Consider the following 17635-nt stretch of genomic DNA (forward strand, 5'->3'; position numbering starts at 1 on the left):
GCATCAGTAGATCAACATTTTGTACAGTATACACAGTGTCCAAAAGCAGAAGTGACCTGTTTTGAAACTTGTGAAACCAGGTACTGTGTCTGCCCTAATGAGACACTCTTGTGCTTCATTTTAACTGTAGTGTCAGAGGAGCAATTGGGCGTCTGGTCAACACAAGGCACACGCTCTCCTGCACAGCAGCCTCCTGTTTTCCATTTGTAGCAGCCTCACGATGGGACATTTGCATGCTTCTTTTTTCCCTAATGTCACAAAGAAAATGTTTCTCTTTATTAAGGCTTCACCCAACTGAAGATTGATGAGACGACTGGTGATTGCACACACACAGACAAACACACACACACACACTCCCTAGTATACATGGAAGATATGCCCCTTCGTTCCATTCATTTTTTTCTGCTCATGCTTGTTAGAAACTCTGTGCACATCACAGAGTGGGAGACAGACAGCCAGATGAACGATGCATTTACTGACCTAAAAGGTGCACATAGTTCTTGGAGTTCCTGTGGAAAAGGTTGCTGTGTCTATACAGGATGTGTACCATACTCCTAGACATACACTAAGAGAACAAGGTCAACAAGTAACCTCATTTTATTGTGTATTTGGTCTAAATGTCTATTTTTTTTCCCCCCAAGATACAACCCGTATTCCTCCTTCCATGAAAAAAATGCTGATTTTTAAAGGTCGCAGTGGGTGAACATTGGCAACTGAGGGCCTTATTTGTTTTCCAAATCAAGACCTTGCATGTCAAAGATTTGAGGAAAATGTACTAAGAGTAGAGTTGTTTTGCTCGTTTGAGCTGGGATACATGAAATCTTAAATTAAGTGACATTTGCCTTTTAGCACACTGACTATCAGAGCTGACTATTTACAGAAGTTTAAATGGGTGACTCCCACAGTCATGTGGAATTTGACCACAGTTTACACAGAGGTTCTATAGATAACAGCATCAGTGGTATTAGTGATTTGGAGTGGGGGGCAGTTTAAAAAAAAGCGTTGACTTTTGGATCCTCAAATGTATCATTCAGATAAGTTTGTCAGAAAGCTGAGTGGGAAACATTCCACTCTAGTTCAAGGATCAAGGAACTTTTATTGTCATATGTTCATGTGGGAACTCAAGATTTAGGTTTCTGCAGATTTGGCTTTATTCTATGCTCATGTGGATTTCGTGCTGGCATGTTGCCTTGTACAACCACGTACTGGTTTAAGCTCTCAGTGCACACAAAGGTTAAAGCGCAGTGATTTAGGCCAGTCTGAATGTGTCCATTGGGTCACAGGTTAAAGAAATGAACAAAGCATTCGTCAGAGAATGCAGGGAAAGGGGTCACCCACATCCTGTTTTCACTGACTGTGGGGAGGGGAGCTGCCGTGGGACTTATGCATAAATCACTACCGTAAGACTGTTTATGTGATGGTCTTAATCCATCAGCTAGAACACGCTATAATGAGAGCAACAGGGGATGTTCACGAAGATTGTGACTTCATGTTCCAAGTACTTATTTACAGTCTCAAACAGGATTAATCTCTTTGATTCACTGATTTCATGCAGCGATCAAAGAGTCTATAAGACTTACACAGTTGTTCCTTTAGTTGTTGCTTAGTTTGTCAATTTATATATGTATATGTATATGTATATATTGGAATAAAGTGTAGAAAAACTGCTTCATCTGCTGAGGCAGCAGAGGGAAGTCCATGCTACCTTTGGCCCAAAGAAGAGAAAAATCCCTCTGAGATTCTGTTGCTTTGTCTTAGATGTGTAACAGTGAGAACCAATTAAGTGAATTATGTCTGCTTCCCTGGAGCCCTGACAGGAACACCCAAGGGGAGAGTGAGAGTACAACTGCTCCCCCACCGGCTCCTGCTTCAAGCCAATTCCCCTCATCTTCCTCCTCCTTGTTGCTTTAACCCTCACCTAATTCTCATTATTTCCTGCATCTCTAACATCTTGGCACAAACCCACCTTTCCCCTGCTGCTGGCACACTGTGGTGAGGTGGCGAGGAGTCTATCATGTTACAGTACTGGCTCTCCTCTTCCCTTAAAACCACGTTCCTTTCCTTTTCCCTCTTGTCAACAACACTTGTCTGCACCCCCCCCCCCCCCCCCCCCTTTTTTTTGTGTTTCTTATTCATATTCTCATCCCTGTTCTCATTATCTCCACACAGTTATAAACCCCTTAACTCATTGTTTGGGTTTTACAGCCCTTTACTGTTTTTTTTCTCTGTTATCAACACTCTTTCCCAAAATAATGGAAAAACCATAAAAAATCCACTGTACAGACAAAATCTGAAACTAGCTGTTGAACACAGTGGAGCATTTAACTGCTAAAAACAAAGCAAAATATGTCTCTCACTAGTTGGTAGAGACCAAACTAGAGCTACATGTCCAGAAGCACAGGTCCCAAAGAAGAAGAAGAATGCCAGGTAAAATCTTGATTAAATTTTGCAGGTTTTAAATAACAAATAAACTGGGTAAAACACTGAATGGTGACCTAATTTTATTACAGTGCTTCTTCTAAGAGTTCCTCTTGCCAGAATTGCTGGGTATTATGTAAGTCTGGAATGTCGTAGTGGGAAATGATGGTTGAAAAAATTTTTCTGCTTATAGCTCAAAACTGTTTCCAGAACTGTTTGAGCCAATATAACAAGAAGTCTTGGCTATTTCTCTTGGTCCCTCTAGAGCAACAAAGCACTTGAGAAGACCTTTTTCACATGCTGTGAAGTCCAAATGATGACAAAGTCTGATGTCTGAAATCACTCTCTGGATGTTTCACTATGCCTCACTTTGACCTCTACCATCAACCTCTCTTACTTCATTACACTGGTGTCAGGATCACGACTTTTAGTCACATGTCTTACTCTCCCTTCTGCTTTTTCCCCATCAAAAGTCCTTTACAAGACAAAGAACTAACACAAGAGTTGACCCACAGAGGGTGCTTGTTTGTTTAACGTGCAGCTGTGCATTGTGGGGAAGGCAGCTGAGCACTTTCCTCGGTGAGTTTCACAAGGGCGTCGACTCAAACAGCTGTAAACCCACAGGCCTCAGATTTACGGTTATAGTTCAGCTTAATGAAGAAATGCGCTCCTGTCCTACAAATACATTAGCAATTAGCTTTGGCTACTTCATAGTCTTTATGGACTGTTGATGTGCTGTCATAGTCTCACTGTGTATTAACAATACATACACAGTATTATGACTATCCATTGATTGTCACATGGCAACAGACTTTGCAGTAAGCCAATGAAAAGAAAACTTTGTGGAAGCTTAATAAATCTGAAGACCTTGGAGAGGTTTGATGTTGGGTTTTTTGCTGCTGAAAGGCCTGTTTGTAAGCTGCTTTGAGAAAGGACAGCTTGTGACTAATGGCTTCCGTTTTCCTACCGCCTATCAGAAGCTGCGGTTATCTCTCCAGTGCATTGTGGGGAAGTGCCTGTTGCCTACAACACGTCTCAAAATGTCCATCGGGCCGAATTTCCTGATGGCCTATTGTTTATTTAATAGATGTTTCCTGAGTCAGGTCCAAACTGTCTGTACTCAGTCGGTGATGAAATGTAGCATCGTTTACTTAATGTATATATTGCAGTACTGACAAGCTTAGTTAGATAATTATAGCTCCTTGAAGAGGATGTTGACTTTCTTGCTTTTTTTTTGGCCAAAGCAAGATGGCATATTGGGTTTTGAATTGGAGATTCCCAAAGAAATAACACAAATAGTTTGGAAAAACTTTACACATTAACATTATTGTGAGGGTGTGGCATTTGTTAACGCTGGCCAAAATGTTGTAGGTAGTTGTTCAGTAGTAGAAATTTATAAAAAAAAATAAAAATAAAATAAAATAAAATAAAATAAACACAAAACTGACACATCCGACATATAGAGCTTCTATTTTTGACTATTGGCCTTCTTCTTTAATTTTTCTCAGCCTAATGTTCTTTGCCTCTTTCTGTTCATAAAAAATGTGAACCATTGAAATCAGGGCAGACAAACAGCATAGTCTGACCTTTAAAATACCAACACCATTCAGCCATACCACCTGCATTAGAAGGTCAGTGTGTCTGTGTGTGTTGGTCTGTGTCCGTACAAAGACCAACACACACACACACACAAAACAATTCACTTAGATTATGTGAAATCTCACCCTGTTTGTGATATCGACTGAGGTACAACAGACAGGCTGCTGTATTGTCTGGCACAAGTTGTCCTTGTGACTGTAATGTAACTTGAGACTGTAATGTCTGCTGCCACCCCCAAACATCCCAGTGTGCCTCTTTAAGGGGTCACTCCTATGCATAGCTTAATTTTAATGCTCAGTTTTACAGGTAATGCAAATAACCAGCTCAAGCACGCTTACATATATTTCTCTTTAATTTGCAACTTCTTTCGACTGAGTATGTAAAGTACGTGCATCTTTCACTTTCACTCATTTAATTGTATAATAATTCAGTGTTTGAAGTTAGTTTTCCCTCACAGAAGTTCCGTTCACGCTCTTCATGCTGTGGCCATGAAACAAACTGCTCTGCATGTTGCAGAGTCACCGAGTTCTTCCTGAGGACTGAGCGCAAACAGGAACCATCTACAGCATGTTACTTCCCACCTGGTTCAACACAGACACACATACGTTCAGGCAGAGACTCACAAGCCTGCACACACAAACACGAACACTGATTTCAAAGATCACCCCACTCCTCACTCCCCCTACCACCATCACCCCCTGCAGATTACAGATCACATGTTCTGTCACACAGTAGTCGTAGGAGGAGGAGTGGATAAGACTGAACAGCACAGGGGTGACTTGTAGTGCACTCAAGCGGAAAATACCAATACTTCCTGACTTTTTATTGCCTAGCAGGCCATTTCTGCTATCTGTTGTTGAAGAGAAATGCCCAAACACAAACACATGGACAAAAGCACAGGCAGGTAAACATGCTCGTATATGCATGAAAGCCACAGCGACGAGCTTGGGTTGGAGTGCTCTCTAGGGGAAACCATTGTGTAGGATCTGGTTTGTATAACCTCACTTTAAAGATTTCCACCATCCTTCCTCTAGAGCTATACAATCACAGGGGCCTCGCTCTGAGCTAAACTTTGACAGGAACTCCTGGTGAGATGACTTGAAAAACAGTGATTCTTTGTGGTCTCCTCAAAGGCTAAAATGCGTTTCCTCATATACAGCGCAGGTGCCTTTAGAAGTTATATTTTGAGCTGTTTCTACACCCTTGCTACTGGAAGTGAAAACAGTTTGAAAACACTAGCTTTATTAAAAATATAGTTACATTGAAGACAGTCTCTCTGAGATGACTGGGGCTCATTACAGGGCTGATTGTTTTAAATATTAAGTATGCTTAGCCTCTTGGACAATGGAAAGGCTAACCAGAAACCGTGCAATCCAGTTGGTAAAACCTTTTAAAAATACTCATACAACTTGGCTTTCTGTCTGCATTCTTTAGCTGACCCTGACCTCTGATATCCCTGCAGAGTAGCCTAAATCCAAACTTCGGAATCTCTGCTCACTTCTCAGATTTTTTTCAGCAAGAAAAAATTATTGAGTAAATTGAAAGAAATAGAAAAGAAAGTTGCGTTATGTTTGCCTATTGCAATGGACTCTAATCTCTCATGAGCAATCTATTCTCTGTTGCTTTTTAAGTATACCAAGCTAAAAACTAATGTGGTCTAATACAGCAGTCCTACCTGTTTTTTTTGTTTTGAGTTTTTGTTTAAACAGTTTTATAGAGGCGTTAATTCAACTACATGATTGTTTTGAAGGCTGCAGTCTGTGGTGCCGTCGCATACAGTATATAAACAGTGGAAAAGAGCAGACCAATTATATTACTTATCAGATTCAGAATTAAGCAACAATGACTTACTGTTTTTTTTTTGCATATAAAGATAAACAATGGGGTCCAAAAGTCTGAGACCACTTTCTCATTTTGAGTGGGAAAGTGGTCTCAGACTTTTGGACTCCACTGTATAAATTACTCAAGTTTTTAAAAAAGTTTTGCTGTGATTGGTTTCACCCAGATGTCTACACTTGTTCCAAACCTTGATCCAAAACAGTGTCCCTTCCTGGAATCCCAGACACATCTCTCTGAGTGTTTGGGGAGATAATGGAACAGTCTGCCTCTGTGTGACCAGACAGGACACCACTTGCATAACACTCAGACACTTGCTGAAGAAATCAGAGTCCACTCTTTAGTAAGCTATAACTGGATGGCGAGGTTCAGTAGAAAGAAAGCTTGTTGCATGGCAACCAGCCTTCCCTACAGTTCCGTGGGGCCTCAATCGACATAGTTCTGCCCAGCTGTTTGGTTGTCCTTGGAGACTGATCTTGGGTGTTTTAGGCCCTGTGGAGAGGATTGAGGTGAAACTGGTGAATGCACCGTGTTATGAGTGAATGTGAGAGCATAAACCTCACAGCAACCCTCCCAGACTTTGTGAAATGAATCCAGGTGGGGGCTGATCTCAAGGCCATCCCCACCCACCAGCAGAAACCTAAGTTGAAAAACATAGAGTGGGAGTGGGAATTGAGCTGTAGGTACAGATGGGATAGTCTCCTCATTTTGTTTTTGCTTGCATTTCCCTCCCTGAAGCCAAAACCATCCAGACTCAACAGCAAACCACAATGAGAAAGCTGATATCAAGCTACTCTGAAGCAAATGTTTTTGTATCAACATTTAACACTGACACATTAAGTTACAATCTCACCATTTCAGTGCAATGTTTTTGATTGAAAAACAAGTGATAAAGGGGAGTTTATTTTTGGATTTTAAAGTCTTATTTGACAAGTAAAATGATCAAGAACAAGCATAAAATCTATCCAGACACTTAAAAGACAGAGGCAGAAAAATGACTGGAAAAACATTCAGTCAGGTCACCTATCACAAGCTTCTTGAATTCTAAAAATCCATATCTACTTATGCCGTACGTATGCTGACATCACTAAGGGAATTATCTGTAAAATTTTAAAACTGTTATCTGTCTAATTCACCTTCACAGTTCTTCAGATGTGAACAAAAAAATCAACATCAAGAAAAGTAAAAAAACAGAGCCACGCATCTTGTGTTGCATGAGAATTTATATCTCACTTTATATCTCACTCATCAGTGCCGATCCACTTAAACATGAAAGGTGTTTGTGTTTGCCAGAGTTTAAGTTAAGGACAACCAGAGGACAAGCGGAGGAAGGGTGTCAACACCACAAGTCAAGTGGAGCTTTCCAGATGTCAAGCAGAGGATGTGAGTTCATTCTTCTCATGTCCAAGACAATCTTTCTAAAACACACAACATCTCCAGTGTCAACAAGTTATCTTTGTCCATCAGGCATGAGATCACACACAGACACACATACACTCAAATCGGCAGTCTGCACTGTGTGAGTAGTGTATGAGTCATTTCATGTACACCATATTATTTATATACCTAAGTGTATTTTCTTGAACGTGACATATCCTAACCTGAGGTTGATACCACTGAATGTCTAACTGCCATTTTATCCTGTTGTGTTATGCCAGCGAACTCTCAGCAGGCCTCTCACTATCTTCCTCCCTTCCCAAACAGTTTCCTAATTTGCATTCTGAAACCACACTGCTGATGTAAGGTTTACCTTTGTCAACTGTGGGCAACGGAGGAAGATCAGGACCTTTCCTCTCCACTGCACTACCTTCCCTTCTATCCTGTTGGGCCTTATGCTGGAAAATATTTTTTCAGATGCTCAGAGGGAATCTCTGCCTCATGCACACTGTTCATGTATTGTTTTTTTGTACAGCTCCTACCAAATCACATAATGAGGCTGCAACTAACAGTCGCAAAAAAAGTGAGAGCCACTTGCAGAATGTGACTCATATTTTTTCTTGAAGTTTTCCAGCTCCAGTTTCCAAGTTTCATTTTAGATAATTAAAAAAACACCGTGGACCATCAAATCAAGATGTCTGAGATAAAACGGGGAGGTGGAGATCTGCCTCATTCCCCACAGTTATCCAAACAAAGTGACGGGGATGCCTGTGGATCACAAGCACTGCACCTGTAAGTCAATCCGTAGCAGATGTGATCTTTTCTCTCTGGCTGTGAGAAAATGATCATGTTTTTGAAGAACCATTACAATGCACATACACAGAATTTTGAATAGTATGCACAGAGAAAGAGTGGGGGCTCTTCAGATTAGCTTGGTCAAGTTTTTCTTTTTTTTGCCAGACAGCAGAGGTTTGTGACCTAGAAGACATGACCTGCTGCAGCAGCGTTTTGTCTGGTCAAAGCTCGGTTTGGGATGTTAAAGAGCCTACAACATATATAAAAGCAGCAAGGTTTACCTCTAATGGTCAACATGTAAACAGTAAGAAAAAAAACATGTTTCTACAATGTTAGCCACAGGTATGTGTTAAAATTAATACCATATTACTAGTGAAAAGTAATGTTCATGTTGACATACTTCACACTCAAATCACTGCAAAATGATTCACGATGTGGCAACTTTATGGTTATCTAGTCTTTTTTTTTCTTTGATTTTTTCATTTTTGGATGATTGGTGACTTGGCTGAATGGACCTGTTTGGGGGGCATAGGGTAACTGCTATCAGGCTCTTGTTCCCTGAAAGTTATCTAGTAGAGATTTTGAAGTCCCTGAAGCCAAAAGGCACTGCTCTTCTGGAACACTGCCTGGCCCCAAGGTTTTCTTGTGACTTGGTTGCACAAAAATAATTTTGGTGCCAAGTTGCTTGCTTTTTGTAACAGATGGGAAAAGGTTAAGTGTTAAGTGCATAGAGGAAATAGTACGTCCTCTAACAGTTTCAGATTAGCGCTGTGTGTTGTTTTGCAAAGGGCCATGTGTCTTACAGTGCCACTGTTATTAACAATGGCTCCTTAACTGTAAAAGTGAAATATAGTTGCGGCACTGAAACAGCCAATGACAACTCTGGTGACCTTTGCTAGCCATCCACTGTGATGTTCTCATCCACTTGGCATCTCCCCAAAAGTTCAAATACTGTATGTCCTCAATTGCCGCCAGTACCATTGTCCACACAGAAGGGAACAAGAGTGTTGGCCCACAATTCCACCTGTTTCAGCTGTTTTGGCCATTAGGTCCAATCAGTGCTATCGTATCGCTTTCCTGTCATGGGAAAGTGGATGTCGCCTCTGGAACAATCCTCAACCCCAACACACAGAAACACACACACACACAGACACACACACTTGACCAGTGGCCAAAGGGCGGGGGCGTCTATGGGGACAACCCATGATGCTTTTAGTTTCTCCACGTACGTACAGCTGCCAATACATGTGCAATGGGAAATGTTCGACCTCCCAAAAAGGAAGAGGGGATACATTTCCTCACCGAACTCTCTGCATGATGCCCTTGATACTTCTAAATAGAGTTCACATTCCTCAAGCAGCCCCTGCCAACACACATCATATATCATTAGGATGGCTGACTGTTTGCTTCTTGACCTTTGAGTGGGGAACATGTTTGGACCCCTTTTAGCTTTTGTCTTTTGACCAAAATAAGGAAGCATAAATGAACCGTACAAGCAAAAGCAGCTGGAAAATGTGATTGCAACTGGAATAATTACAGTAATATTCAGCGGGCATGAGAATAAACCATTAAAGTCAGGAAATCAGCTTGTCAAAATAGGTGGTATGTTCCCATTAGAGAACTTTTTTTTTTGGTACAGCATTCCTCTGCATGCCCTAATGGCTGGAATGCTTTGAAGAATGTCATAATTGAATGTGGATACGACACCATTCAAATAAACAGCAGATTAACTGACTTACAGAGAACTATCAGTACAGTCAGTAAACACAAAGACAACATTTTGGACAGTTTTTCATTCATTTTTATTCAAATCACCACAACAATTCCAAATGAAACCAAATGTGTCATGTTGGAGAACAGAGGCACGGAAATTTGATTTTGGCAACACAGTGAAGATAAAGAATAAGAAGAGCTGAACACGCCATTACTTTAGTTTGGTATTGCGCTCATTGAACTGAGCCTGTCATCCAGCAATGCATCCAAGGAGTGGGCCGAGGAGGGACCCCATCATGCCTCCTTCACATATGTCCTCACCGCGACCACGTCTCCCATTATGCATTTCTATGGGAAAAGGGAGAAATCAGGTACGGGTTGAAGATCAAAAGAGGTGGTGTAGTAAAGACAGTGACAATGAATTCCTGCATGTGCTTTGAATTTGGGTTGAAGTTATTGAGCAAAGCTTTAATACGTGTGTATGCATAATATTTTTACACTTAATCTTATAGTATATTCCTGTTGGGGTGTCTGTCGTTCACATGCAAGGGCATTCTTGGGATTTGTGTCTTTACAGTACTAAAGTGTACTGTTTCCCCTCTTTACAGTTAGCTCCTGAAGTACAGTTATACATGTTTGCCCGAGTTCTCTTAAGTGAAATGTAGGCACAGGAGTATGCACATTAAGAATAAGTGGTAATTAACATAGAACATTTGCAATGAAAGATACTACCAAGTTACTACCAAGTTACCTGACTTTATAAAACGACACTGGGGAGGGAAAAAAATCCTTACCGCTATCAATTTCCCATCTGAGATCTCCCTCTCGATATTCGTTTCTTTGCCGTCCCAGCTCTGTTTCTGCACAAGCTTGCCGTTCTCCAGAGTCACCACGGTCTGCAGGGCATAGAACAGAGACAACCCGTTAATTCCTGCACAGAAAAGACTCTGTGGGCTGTGATTTAGTTTCTTTTTCTCTCTCTTTCTCTTCCCCATCACTTCACACTAACCCTTGTCTTCCTATCGTCGGCGGTGGTCTCATCAAAAGGCTCGTTGAGCTTGAACTTGATTTCAGTAGTTTTGAAGGTGCTCTGAGACTTCATGCATACATTTCCTTGGTCGTCCACGGCCACTACCAAATTGGGCTTAGTCCGGTTCCCCACCTGCCGGGTTGCAAATCCCACACCTGCAGAGCAGGAAGTTAACGTTAGGAAGAAAATCAAAATGCATTCAGAGTACTACACTTGAAATATTTGCTCTTGTGTGTAGATGAGCAAATCCAAATACTGTCAGTCCATATTATGAAAGTTAATTCAATTTTTTTTTCATCAACGAATTCAAACACTCTCCTACCAATTGCTTTCATGTAGTCATCAAAGTTCTCGCTGGAAACCATCTTCCACGTCCCAACGAAATTCTCAACCATGTTTGCAGTCTTTCCTGTGATATCCTCTCCTGAACAGCAGCCAGTGGATGTGACTCCGAATTCAACCCTCTTACAGTGTGGGAACAGGCTCGGAGCGTTTTTTAAAGGGCCAGCCCGACGTTCAGCGACGGAGGAGGAACCAATCACAGCCTGACACGTCACATAATAGAAATCCAACATCTGTAACTAAACAGCTTTTCTCATTCAAGTTTTTTTTTTTTAATTGATTTTTTTTTCTCCCCCAAAGCTGTAACATCTTAATGGGTTTTTGTTTATATGATAAGCTAAACGTGTATCTGCCACCCTGTCTGGACAGTAGAAGTTTGACATATTAAAATTTTAACCAAAACAGTTATTTTGTCAGCATACAGCAACAACTTGTCTCATATGTTGAGTCATACATGAGTAAAAGCTAACCATTATTATTCTCTATGAAAATGACTTGCCCTTGGTTTGTGAACAGTTAATTGTGACTTTATTAATCATGAATATATAATTTACTAATGCTTTATTGGCCAGTTATGAGAGATTAAACACATTTAGGTTGCCCCGTTGTAAACATTTCCTTTGACTGGTTGTTTAAACACTTATTTCTACAACTGTTCTGTAGATAATCTAAACGAAAATCTGCATGTTAACAACTTATCATTTACAGCAGCAGATTTTATATTAAGAACACTTTGTTCCCCTTATTAATGATTTATTAACACTAATATTGCAGACTTAATGGCTTGTTAGAGCATGAGAGACTTATTATAGATTACATTACAATAAAGAAAGGAGCAATACTAGCTACTGTGATTTTTTACAATTTCACAATTCAAAATGTGTTTGTGGCTTATAATCAATACATAAAGCATTAATAAATGACTTACCAATTAAACAATTAGTTAACACTTATAAAACATTTTAGAAAGGGTGACTCGTTAGCACACTTGCCTGTATAATGGAAGATATTAAAGTTATTTAGCTTGGAATATAAACAGTAAACCCCATCGTGAACATGCTTCAGCTTATCAGAAAAACTGATGAAAAATACATTTTCTCTGTGAAAACCATGGGTGTAATAATAATCCATCCATGGAGAAGACCCACTAAGTCACAGATGCTAATGGAACAGAGAGTAGCAGAGACGTCAGGATTTCAGTTGTCTGTGACTGGGTGAAAGGTTTTTTTTTTTCCTTGTCAGCGGGGCTGCATCTAAAACTCTGTCCCAAATAACATTTAAGCATGCTGTGCCAAAGGTTGGAGCTTGCATAATGTTCTCTAAAACACTGGAATGGTCTCTTTTTATCAGCTAAATAGCACATTATGCAAGGACACACCACGAGCCTCTACTGATCACAGCATGCATTTTTAAGCAGTTAAAGCATTTCATTTGATGCCTTTAATATGGAGAACATAAGCATAACTGATGGGGAAGTCCACATCATCTCCCTTTAACAAGAGGGTACAGTATTTCCTTTTTTTCTTTTTCAGTTTGACCGTGTTAAAGTTCACGCTGACAGCAAAAAAAAAAAAGGTAGAGGAATTTGTAACAAGCGATTCAATAGGAGGAGGAGCAACTGACTCAATATCATGCCTCTCAACGTTACGTCACATCACAATCAATGCAGAGCAGCTTCAAAGGTCACACCAGAACCCCCACATTTAAATGAGATACTTTTATTATAAACATCCAAGAATGTACACAGATAAATACAAATAAATTCAACACACGCATATTCAACATGCAGATGATCACTTCTTCGCTGCACCTTTGGCCTGTGGGTCCTTGGCTATGCAGCGTGACCGAAATGCGCTCAGCATCTCGCTGCTGGTCAGCTTTTCTCCCTTCATCACCAGCCGTTCTCCATCCACTGTAGTGAGGAAAAACAAAGACACAATGCGATGACTCACAGAGCCACAATGACTGATCTCTGTGTATATGGAGCGCAAGAAGCAAAAGAGGTGAAAAGTTTAACCTGAGTAAAAGTCAAGTAAAACATGTGGCTACTTCCTCACAATGTTCTGCTGACCTGTGGCAGACATTTCTGTTTTTGGTAAGTATCTGACTCATTGTGTATGGGAGGGATACTTAGACTGTAATATGTCATACAGTTGTGACTTGTGACTACAGTATGAACCAAGGTTAGCACTAACACTACAACAATCCAGCCCCCTTCCTGCCAGTTACACACATCAGTACACCACATCTGCTGCACTGCAATAAGTTCATTTAAAGGTCTTCTCCAAGTAGACTTTTTAGACATGCTAGGTTTAGACAGCTTAGACCAACTAAAATAAAAAAAGAGCTAATCATAATGATGTCAAACTCTGGATCAATGTAAGGTTTTATGTGACTAAATCATTGACGAGATCTGCAGGCTTTTCTTGCTATACTGAGACAGTCAAATTTATGTAAATACAATTGCCATAACAAAGATTTTCTTCTTAAGTTGCTTATTTTTTAGAATGTAATTTAATATCAAAATGTAACTTAAATGTCTTCAAATGCATTATGATACCTTTACTTTTTATCTTTCTGTCTCCATCTTTCAGCCAAAATATCCTCAGCTAACATAAAAAACAAACTTGGTATTTAGAAAAAAAACTGGACATGTAATGACTTTCTAGTAAGTAGTGACAAACTATATAAAATACAGTCCACCTGTGAAGTATCTTCTCCCACACATTTCAGTGTGGTCAGATAATACTTGCCATAAGTAATATCCACTACTGGCTCAGACTTGTCATGTTTCACCATGGGTATCACCTCACAGTTCATGTTGGTAGACCTGGCCTTCTCCGAGCCCACCACGGCCAGAAACTCCCTGTGGGGCAAGAAGAGTATTTTGCAACCGATCACGTTTGAGATATAAAGTAACTATGCATATCTAAGTACTGTACTCCACTATAATTCAGAGGTACTTGTACTTGAGTACTTCCATTTTCTGTTACTTTACACTTTAATTTCAAAATAAATGTACTTTTTCCACATGTATTTCACAGATGTGGTTACGAGTTACTAACTGTGTGTGTGTGTGTGTGTGTGTGTGTGTGTGTGTGTGTGTGTGTGTGTGTGTGTGTGTGTGCAGGGCTTTTCATTTAAAAATGAAGGCAGGTTTGCTTTAGTGAAAAGGATATAACGATAGCATCACACAGCTGCAGATTCGTCGGCTGCACATCCATGATCCGTGTGTCCCATTCCACCACACCCTAAAGGTGCTCTATTGGATTGAGATCTGGTGACTGTGGAGGCCATTTGAATACAGTGAACTCACTGTCAAGTTCAAGAAACCAGTTCTCCCACACCATCACCAGCAGCCTGAACCCCCTGATACAGGGGTGGATGGATCTGATACTCGGTGTGAGCTTCAGCAGGTCGTCTTGTCCATGTCTACACGCCTAAAATGCACTGAACCGCTGCCATGTGATTGGCTATTTGCGTTGAGTTGAACAAGCAGTACAAATAAATTAACCGTGTAAAGCGAGCACAGTCACTTCAGGTTCGACGAGACTACTCATAGTTATATTTCTAACTCCAGTAATGAAAATGAAAAACAACCTTGTGGCGACTGCTGTTCGGAAACTGTCGGATTCTTTGAGAGACTTCAAACCTGCTTCTATCCGCAGTCCAGCCGAGACAACATGGCGATAAAACACACATACACACACAAATACACACTTCTTACCGTGTGGACCGGACATTGGACTCAAACGGACAAAACCGAACCGTTATTTTCTTCACAGCCTTCAGCACCACGGTCGCCTTACTGGGGGCAGCCATGTTTTCTGCAGTGACCTCTAACCTCCTCGACGGAGATCGATGCATCTCGCGTGGACCACTAGAGGGCGCCAGAAGATAAATAACTCACCGGTGTCAAGCGGCTGACTGGGAGATTTAAATGTCATTATAAATAGAGATGATAAGTAAACAGTGGGTTTTGTTTGAGCCATGGGCGCCTAGTAAATGCAGAAATCTGAGGGGATAATGATTTTTATGTCTGTTGGCTTTTCAGAGGTTTATATTTGAATTTCCACCTCCAAAGTTTCAATAACCTGTTGGCAGGGCTCACTGATTTCTTTATTCCTTTTATTCCTTAACATCATCCCTCAGAATCTTTGACTACATTTGATTTGCATTTTGTATTTGCACTCTGAGAGGTGAAACGATAACATTTTTGAGGCAAGGAATGAAATTTATTGTCTCATACACCTTAGGCATTTTTACCATGGGTTCTATGGAAGATGTTGCCAGTTCCCAGAGCTGTTGTTTTGGTTGTTGAATATGAGACTTCACTACTGGGGCTTCTGCAGGTATCAGTAATGCACGGCCATGTTCCTGCTCTCTCGTCAGGTGTCTCTGTAAGGACATAGTCATAGTTTAATACCTGTTAACAGCCTTCACATTGGTGAGTTTAAACAGCAACACAATCAGAGCCACTTGAACAGCAGCATCTCTTTCACAATGATATGACAAAGCTCATTAACGCAAACTCAGAGGGAAACTGACTGTGACACCGTCCTGTAACCATCTGACAAACGATGTCACTGAACAGAATTACGTTAGTGGGGGGCTCTGTCAGGCACTAAGTCAATAAAGGAGGTGCTGCTCTCCAAATAGACAATCAAACAGACACATCTCATAATCAAATAGACAAGGAGGATGCAAAATGGTCCTCCAGCTACTGCTACTTCCTGCACTCTGCAGATGAGAAAGGTCAAAAGCCTGTCAGGGTATGAAAACATGTCAGAGAGGGAAATGCATTTAAATTTTTCTCAGCGTTTGCACTTTGAGTCCAATTTAATTATGGCATGAATTGTTTCTGTGGAATAAATGTATAATGGAAGAGGAGCCTGAAACATCAAATCAGCCATCTTGTATTTTTGGTAAAGGAAGCTTGTCAAATTTGATTTTCAGAAAGGAAACTGTGACCAAGTGGGTGGTAATTTATATCTTGGCCACTTCTTTTCAGTAGTTGTGGTAAATGTGAGTTCATCATGTTTTCTCAGAAAACTGAGAATTAAGTGTCAGCGGTGAGATGCTATTTTCTCTCGCTCAATGACTTGTTTTGAAAAAAAATATCTTCAGAAAAGAGAGGGAACACAATACACACCCATCAATCTATCTACCCCGTTTTGTAAAACGCTTTTACGCTTCTATGTTAGTACTTCCTTGACCTCTGTGCAGTATAGCTGGGTATTTATAGCCACCCTATTTTCAGGGCACATGATGAACAAATGGGTTATTCTCAGATCTGCACACTGAGCGTGTACAGTTTATCCAAACTTCAACAGGCCTCAAGTCTCTTTCCCGAAAGGCCGACAATTCGACCCAGCCTATGACAGTTGGACAGAGGAGGCACTGGGGCTCTAAATTTAGACATACGGCTACTGAGAGGCAGAAGCATTTCCTATACACACCCCACACCCACCCTGCCACAACACACACACACACACACACACTCAGATAGTTGTTTAGAGCGTCTAGTCATAAGAAAGTGGGGGAGTGGGTGGTAACAAAACAATGAATGCTCAGGGGGATGGTTGACCTCAAAGAGAAAAAAGGTATTGTCTTGGTGCAGGATTTCATCTATCACGGTCTCCGCCTGGGCGCGACAATGAGTTATGAAATATTCCTTTCATTGTGAAACACTCTCTCAAGGAAACGCTGGCATTTTAGGATGTGCAACTGTCAGAGCTATTGAGTTTTGTCTTTGTTGCTGCTGTTTGGTGCTATTACTCCACCAGGGTATAACATTGTTCAATGAGTCATTGCACTCTTAGTTTAAGAGTTCATACACCACCTGCTCTTCACACTGTGGGTGACACCCGATTCAGGTGTGGATGCGTAGTATAGGAGCTGTGATATTATCTGAATATTCGAGTGAACATGGAGCTGCAGCTGAGAGAATGAATCGAGAAGGACTGAAACAATGTATGTGTGAACGCCCAGAGGGTTTCTTGGGAAACACCAGTAGGTTTACTGTTAGAGAAAAGGTGTTCCCCTTCGAGACAAACACACAGAAGGCAAGGAAGTAGCATACTTTGGTTCTAGTACTGTATTCATTCTGTCCACAAAAGTATGACTAACACGAATTCAGAGTACCACTGAGGAAAATGAAAAGAAATAAAATTGCAGGACACTCTTAATTACATTTCTCAGGCCTTTTTATTCCTCTCCTGCACTTGTTAAATACAACTAAACATGTCACTCAAAATCCTGGAGCCCATGAATCAGTAAAAACAGAAATTGTGTCTGTTGAGCTCGTCAGGGCAGTCTGTTCTGTTTATAGCTAAACTTCAACAATCCCTATAAAATTTTCTCTGCTGTAAACAACAAAGGCATCTACTGAGCTTCCCCATTCAATTCTGAGAAAGTCTGAAGGAATGTTTTAAATGGTGAGTGTTACAGAAAAATCTCCCTGAAGATGCGTCAGGGAGGTGAAACGATAACATTAAGTAAATATATTTAGGAACACTTATTTAT

The 17635-nt window shown here is 40.7% G+C and overlaps 2 protein-coding genes across 2 annotated transcripts; both read right to left on the minus strand.

The window, feature by feature from the left end:
- Nucleotides 1-9808: 9808 nt before the first annotated feature.
- Nucleotides 9809-11249, minus strand: fabp4a (fatty acid binding protein 4a). The gene is made up of 4 exons (XM_041053950.1): nt 11091-11249; nt 10748-10923; nt 10533-10634; nt 9809-10086 (listed from the first exon to the last, which is right to left on the minus strand). Exons 1-4 carry the CDS (start codon nt 11161-11163, stop codon nt 10033-10035), a joined length of 405 nt encoding a protein of 134 aa, XP_040909884.1. The 5' UTR covers nt 11164-11249; the 3' UTR covers nt 9809-10032.
- A 1559-nt stretch (nt 11250-12808) lies between these two features.
- Nucleotides 12809-14955, minus strand: mrpl53 (mitochondrial ribosomal protein L53). The gene is made up of 3 exons (XM_041053588.1): nt 14838-14955; nt 13864-13976; nt 12809-13022 (listed from the first exon to the last, which is right to left on the minus strand). Exons 1-3 carry the CDS (start codon nt 14930-14932, stop codon nt 12904-12906), a joined length of 327 nt encoding a protein of 108 aa, XP_040909522.1. The 5' UTR covers nt 14933-14955; the 3' UTR covers nt 12809-12903.
- Nucleotides 14956-17635: the final 2680 nt, after the last annotated feature.

Source organism: Toxotes jaculatrix, chromosome 13 (genome assembly GCF_017976425.1).
Source record: "Toxotes jaculatrix isolate fToxJac2 chromosome 13, fToxJac2.pri, whole genome shotgun sequence".
Lineage (NCBI taxonomy): Eukaryota > Metazoa > Chordata > Actinopteri > Toxotidae > Toxotes > Toxotes jaculatrix.

Excerpts from the sequence above, each read along its gene's own strand:
- fabp4a (XM_041053950.1), bottom strand. The coding sequence starts at position 11,163 with ATGGTTGAGAATTTCGTTGGGACGTGGAAGATGGTTTCCAGCGAGAAC. Across the intron at positions 10,924-11,090 it reads TGACTACATGAAAGCAATTG|GTGTGGGATTTGCAACCCGG; the intron begins GTAGGAGAGTGT and ends CCTGCTCTGCAG. Across the intron at positions 10,635-10,747 it reads CCGACGATAGGAAGACAAGG|ACCGTGGTGACTCTGGAGAA; the intron begins GTTAGTGTGAAG and ends TATGCCCTGCAG.
- mrpl53 (XM_041053588.1), bottom strand. The coding sequence starts at position 14,932 with ATGGCTGCCCCCAGTAAGGCGACCGTGGTGCTGAAGGCTGTGAAGAAA. Across the intron at positions 13,977-14,837 it reads TCCAATGTCCGGTCCACACG|GGAGTTTCTGGCCGTGGTGG; the intron begins GTAAGAAGTGTG and ends CTTGCCCCACAG. Across the intron at positions 13,023-13,863 it reads AGTAGTGGATATTACTTATG|TGGATGGAGAACGGCTGGTG; the intron begins GCAAGTATTATC and ends TCCTCACTACAG.